Below are 6,614 nucleotides of genomic sequence, written 5' to 3'. Positions count from 1 at the left end.
GTGTGTGTGTGTGTGTGCGTGTGTGTGTGTGTGTGTGTGTGTGAAACTATACCCAGCTTTTACATTTTTTTAAAGCAAATTTTGTGTGTGTGTAAAATATAAATATGTATGTAATTCCTGCAAAAGGATCACTTGGGCTCACAAATTCAAGACCAGTCTGAATGACAAATGGACACTCCCTGCCTTTTATCTTGTTTTGTTTTGAGACGGATTTCCTCTGTGTAGCACTGGCTGTCTTGGAACTCACCCAGAAATCAGGAGGCTGCCTCTGCCTCCAGAGTGCTGGGGTTAAAGGCGTGTGTGGGCCACCATGCCCAGTAATTCCCTATCTTTTAAATATTAAATGCATGAAAAAAAAATAAATGAGGAAGGTAGTATTTAACTCCTGGGTCCAGAGAGTAAATCTCCTGAGTTTACCCAATACAGGTGGAGCTCTGGAGGGACAGGGGACTCCATCCCACCCACCTAGATTGCCCAGCTTGCAGTTAGATGAGGAGGGATGGGTCTCTGTGACTGGGTGAGTCAGTCCCCTTTGGCCCCACACGCTGACCCTGACCCCTGCTCTCTGCAGCGTGAGGGTCACACAGCTGCACTTGATATCCTCGGAACTCCACTTCCAGCCAGACCAGGACCTGCTGCTGAACATCTCCAACGCATCCTTGGGGCTGCACTTCCGGAGGCAGCTACTCTACTGGTTCTTGTGAGGACCCTGAACTATCAGGGGTGGGGCTGATGGCTGGGCTGGTGAAGTCCTTTAGCCCTTCCAGGTTCCAATTTCTCCGTTCAAGAGGAGGGTTTGGAAGGCTGTGTGACAAAGATCAAGAGGAGGTTTCAGGAGGGCTTATGAGTCTCCACCCCTAGCTGAGGCCCTGAAGGCAGTGAATGTCTGTAAGGGAGGGGGAGTCATTTTTCTAAAGTGGTGTAGACGCTGGTACTCTGCCCTTTCTTCACTTCATAACTTCACACCCATGCTTACACAAACAAGGCTAATCAATTAAACTCCTTGGATCATTCAAAACAAAACAAAACTAAAAGTCAGGGCAGGTCATATTGGGAAGAAGGGTTCAGGCACGGAAGAGGATGAGAGAGCAACGGGGGTGTATATGATCACAAACATTTTGTACACACTTGAAAAAATAAGGTATCATGTTGTATGGGGTAAGGAGAGGGGTAGAAACCTCAGTAATCTCCCACTGGGGTGACCTTGAGCCTGCCTTTCACAGCTATGATGGAGGCTACATCAATGCCTCAGCGGAAGGTGTGTCCATCCGAACAGGTCTACAGCTCTCCCAGGATGCCAGCGGTCGAATTAAAGTGTCCAATGTCTCCTGCGAGGCCTCTGTGTCTAAAATGAATATGGCCTTCGGGGGAACCTTCAGGTGAGTCCCAGCCCCAGGACACACGTCCTGAGCCCCACAGTTCAATTTCCTGGGCCAGAAAAGGAAAGTGCTAAGCTTGGGAGCCCCGCTGAATCCAACCAAATCCTACTTCCTCCCCATCCAGACTCTGCGAACCTGGGCAAGTCACAGACGCTCAGAGCCTCAGAGAATTAAAATCTATTTTAGCAGATACTTGTGAGCACTGTGTTGTTAGATATAGAATATTTAGACAGGCCCTGGCATATAATAAATGTCTAAATGTTAGGATTAGTCTGCGGCTGGAACTGGCTCAGTGGTAGACAGCCTGTCTAGTATGCATGAGGCCCTGGGTTCGTTCCTCAGTACCTGAGTTTAGAAAATAAAATGGGGCTGGAGAGATGGCTCAGCAGTTAAGAGCACTGGTTGCTCTTCCAAAAGTCCTGAGTTCAAATCTCAGCAACCACATGGTGGCTCACAACCATCCATAATGAGATCTGACTTCCTCTTCTGGTGCAGCTGAAGACAGCTACAGTGTAACTTATATATAATAACTAAATCTTTAAAGAAAAGAAAAGAAAACTTGAGGCAGGTTTGGAAGGGCACACCTTTAAAACCCCAGCACTCAGGAGGCAGACATGTTGAGTGAGTTGGAGGCCAGTCTGGACTAGGTCATGAATTCTAGGTCAGACAGAGCTATAGAGTGAGAAACTATTGACCAAACCCAAAACACCCTGAGACTCACAGGCTCAGGATGCACTGTTGGGTCTGTATTGCATTCTCAATTATAATAACAACAATAACAAAAAATAACATGCTGGCTCCTGGATCCTTGGCGCCAGTTGTTTGAGGTTAAAAACCTGGTAGACTCCTCATCCAGTGTTTGCACACTGTCAGATTTTGTTTGTTCCCCAAGTGTGGCGTGTCCCAGGCCCTGAGGATTTAGAGAGTATTCAGAGCTCAGCTAGAAGGATTCAAACAGTTGCCGTGAGGACCGAGAAGTGGGACCAAGGTAGCTTTCAGGGTGGTGAGATTTAGATGGAGGGTGATCTGAAAAGCCTGTCTGGAAGAGGAGGCATCTGAGCCCAATCAGGAGGCCACAGAGGGCAGAAACACTGGGGAGGGTATCACGAGTATATAGAATATGGGGGGGGGGGTGTCTCTGGGAGGCTTGAGAATGTGAGGCAGGTGACAGGAGAAGGTCAGGGGTCTGGTGAGGCTTGAGGGTCAGGGGCTGGGGTTTGGCTCCTGGAGAGTTCTACTGAGGAGCTGGCTGGAACCAAGGAGACCCTGTTGCGCCTGTTTCTTTTGGGCACTGTCATTTCTTCTGGGCCTGGCTTGTGGGCAGGGTGGGGCTGACCCAGGCTCTCCTCTCCTTGCAGGAGGATGTATAACTTTTTCTCCACGTTCATCACTTCTGGGATGCGGTTCCTCCTCAACCAGCAGGTGTGGGCGGTGGCAGGCCTGGGTAACAGAGTAGGGGTGGCCTGGTTCTGAGACTCCCTGACTCTGGCCTGGTCCCCCAGATCTGCCCTGTGCTCTACCATGCTGGGACGGTGTTGCTCAACTCCCTCCTGGACACGGTGCCCGGTGAGTCAGGGTGGGGACTGGAGCTGGGGCTGGGGATAGAAGGAAGCTGTGTGCTGCTATCATACAGCGTCTCAGAGAGTCCCCTTCCCGGTCCAGCCTTGGAACCGTCCTGGGTTTAGAGGTGTCACTGACTTGTCGTGTAACCTTAGGTAAGTAAACCCTTCTCTTGGGGCTCTGGTGTCCTCCTTGGACTGGCAACACCTCCCCCAAGAGTTGTCACGGTATTAAAAACATGCTTGCTGACCAAAGGGCCCTTGCATTTCATGCGTGCTCAGTTAACATGAATCCCTTTCTATGCTACCATGTGTGTCTACTGTTGGTCAGCGATCTTGACCTATCGGGCCCGTTGGGTAAAGGGGGTTGAAAAGGAAAGCAGGGGAAATGACTCCTTAGTCATCTTAAACATTTAAAATGTGTTATAACTGTGTGTGCAAGCATGCACGTGCGTGTGCGTATCTGCATCCTGGTGTATGTGTGGAGGTCAGAAGACAACACTGTGGAGTCGATTGTCTCCTTTCTACAGGTTATGGGGATTGAACTCGGGCTGCACAGCTTTGGAGGCAAGCTCCTTTACCCGATGAAGCCATTTCGCCAGCCCCTCCTTTTCAGTCTTGCTTAGTGATTTGATAAAAACCTGACAATAGTCTTAGTAGTAGATGGAGCTAACAATGGCCTCCTGACTGAACACCTACAGCACACCAGGCTCTAGCTGCTTCCCACGTAAAGCCAGTTTGATCTTCGTAAGACCTCAGTGAGGGGAGTGTCACTACTTATGATTGAAAGACACAGAAAGGTTAAGCACTGTACCCCGTGTTACCCAGCTTGGACTCACTCGAACCCCTTTCTGCAGTGCGCACTCCCGTGGATGATCTCGTTGGCATCGATTATTCCCTTCTGAAGGATCCTGTGGTCTCCAACGGCAACCTGGATATGGAATTCCGGGTGAGCTGCCTGGGTTGGGGCCTGTGACCTCTGACTGCTGATGGATTTCCCTCGTCTCTGGGGCTGAGCAGGGCTCTGAAGGGTCACTCTGATCTGCCGTGGCTCCCGCGTCTGCTGCGGGGTTAGGGTCAGCCTCTGCCGTGGCTCCCGCGTCTGCTGCGGGGTTAGGGTCAGCCCCCTAGATTGGAGGTTGAGCTCTACCTTTCTTTTTCTTTAAAGATTTTTTTCCTCAAGATTAATTTATTTATTTTGTGTATGTGAGTACACTGTCACTGTCTTCAGACACACCAGAAGAGGGCATCGGATCCCACTACAGGTGTTTGTGAGCCACCATGTGATTGCTGGGAATTGAACTCAGGACCTCTGGAAGAGCAGTCAGTGCTCTTTTTTTTGGTTTGTTTTGTTTTTTTTTTTTTTCAAGACAGGGTTTCTCTGTGTAGCCCTGGCTGTCCTGGAACTTACTTTGTAGACCAGGCTGGCCTCAAACTCAGAAATCCGCCTGCCTCTGCCTCCCAAGTGCTGGGATTAAAGGCGTGCTCCACCACGCCCGGCTGCAGTCAGTGCTCTTAACCTCTGAGCCACCTCTCTAGTCCGAGCTCGGCTTTCCTAACTGCATTCTGCATCTCTGTAGCTCCTCGGAAGTCCTTACTCCAGGGACTTGCCTTGCCTATCCTGCCTGCCCCTGACCCTGTGAGTCAGCTGCTAACAGTCTTCTTTTGGTTTCTGAGGGGGATCGAATCAAGCCCTCCTTGGACACCACGATCTCAGGATGTTCGAGTTCATTATTTAAAATGGTATCCCCATGTGTGTGACATATAGACTTCAGACATCCACTGAGAGATATAATGTGTGTGTGTGTGTAGTACACTTGTGGCAGTTAGAGGACAGCTTGCGAGAGTTGATTCTTTCCTCCCATCTAGGGTCGGTCCTGGGGATCAAACTCTGATCCTCAGGATTGGCCCCAAGCTCCCTTACCCGCTGAGCCATCTTGCAGACCTGACAACGCTGATTGTTTGTTTGAGACAAGGTTTCATTACGTAGCCCTGGCTGTTCTGGAACTAACTTTGTAGACTAGGGTCACCTTAAAGTCCCACAGATCCTCCTGCCTCTGCCCTGAAATGGTGGAATTAAAGGCACAAGAGCTTCTTTTTCTCTTTTTCTTTTAAAGATTTATTTTATTTTCTGTGTGTGGGTGGTTTTGTGTGCATGTGTTGTATGTGTACCATATGTGTGAGGAGAGTGTCAGATACCGCACAGTTGGAGAATAGACAGCTGTGAGCTGCCATATGGTTGCTGGGAACTGAAGTCACATCCTCTGGGGGAACAGCTAGTGCTCTTTAACCACTGAGCCATATCTCCAGCCCACAACTGCTGTTTTTAATTATGGTTGAATTTGTGGGTATGTTAATTTTTTTTTTTCATTTTGAGTTTAGAAATAAGTATTTTAGCTGGGCTGGGTGGTAGTGGTGAGCGCCTTTATTCCCAGCACTCACAGAATGTGAGGCCAGCCTGCTGTACAAACCAGAACAACCAAGGCTACTCAGAGAAATCCTGCCTCAAAAAAAGTATTTTATTACAGGGAATTTAAGAGAATGAGTAAGGTGTTCCCGGCTAGTGGGAGAGACCAGGGTGAGGGGAGAGAAAGGGGCTGGTCGGTCAGGGTGGCTCACCCATGAGGTGACCAGGAGCCATCTTGTTTTCAGTCTCCTCCTCAGGTATAGCTTCAAGGTAGGAGTGACAGATAACCAGGAGGCAGGCATTGAGCAGCTCCTGGTGTTCCTGCCCCTAGCCAGGACTTACTCACCGCTGGGGCTGTGTGTGTGTGTGTGTGTGTGTGTGTGTGTGTGTGTGTTCTGTTCCACCTGGCCTGTTTCTACTTTCTCATCCCTTCCTACCCCAAGGGGTAACTCTAACTGCCTTTAGGGAAGGAATTTGGGTGGCCATCAGTCTGGCTCCTTGGAGCTGAGTAAGTTGTCAGGTGTGGCAGTTGGAGTACCCCTCCAGTGGGCCCCACCTGAGGGATCTTGAGAGTGATCAGTAGCTCTGTTTGTTTAGCATCGGGGTATAGTGAGGGTCCTTGACTGATGGCTGGTTAGTGATGTGATAGGGAAGGGAAGCCGAGAAAAGGGTCCAGGGGCCCTTGGGTGGGGGAAACGATTCTCTCCCAGGGGGGACATGCAGAGTTTCTACAGCTCAGCAGTACAAACCCAAGGCAGAGAACCAGAAGAAGGCTAAAAGTAGGGCACGTTCATCAAGATGGGCAGTGGTGGCACACACCTTTTATCCTAGCACCAGAGGCTGGTGGAGCTCTGTGAGTTCGAGGCCAGCCTGGTCTACATTGTAAGTTCCAGGACAGCCAGGGCTGCACAGAGAGACCCTGCCTCAAGAGACAAAAACAAAAACAAAAACAAACAAACAAAAAAACCCCCACACACAAAAAGTCTGAATCACTCGGGAGGCAGAGGCAGGCGGATTTCTGAGTTCGAGGCCAGCCTGGTCTACAAAGTGAGTTCCAGGACAGCCAGAGCTATACAGAGAAATCCTGTCTCGAAAAAAACAAAAAACAAAAACAAACAAACAAACAAAAAGTCGGGCTGGTGAGATGGCTCAGTGGGTAAGAGCACCCGACTCCTCTTCCGAAGGTCTGGAGTTCAAATCCCAGCAACCACATGGTGGCTCACAACCATCTGTAACAAGATCTGACTCCCTCTTCTGGAGTGTCTGAAG

General features: G+C 49.7%; 1 protein-coding gene across 1 annotated transcript in view; it reads left to right on the top strand.

The window, feature by feature from the left end:
* The window catches only part of Pltp (phospholipid transfer protein), a 19,809-nt gene that overhangs the window by 2,440 nt on the left and 10,755 nt on the right, over window positions 1–6,614 (top strand). Inside the window, exons 4-8 of the mRNA XM_021192663.1 lie at window positions 572–700; window positions 1,224–1,379; window positions 2,738–2,801; window positions 2,882–2,945; window positions 3,796–3,887. Coding sequence (XP_021048322.1) covers window positions 572–700; window positions 1,224–1,379; window positions 2,738–2,801; window positions 2,882–2,945; window positions 3,796–3,887 — 505 coding nt within the window. The remainder of the gene's footprint in view (window positions 1–571; window positions 701–1,223; window positions 1,380–2,737; window positions 2,802–2,881; window positions 2,946–3,795; window positions 3,888–6,614) is intronic.

Source organism: Mus pahari, chromosome 3 (genome assembly GCF_900095145.1).
Source record: "Mus pahari chromosome 3, PAHARI_EIJ_v1.1, whole genome shotgun sequence".
In the NCBI taxonomy this organism is placed as follows: domain Eukaryota; kingdom Metazoa; phylum Chordata; class Mammalia; order Rodentia; family Muridae; genus Mus; species Mus pahari.
Note: the sequence above shows the minus strand (reverse complement) of the source record. Positions and strands in the feature narration are given on the sequence as shown.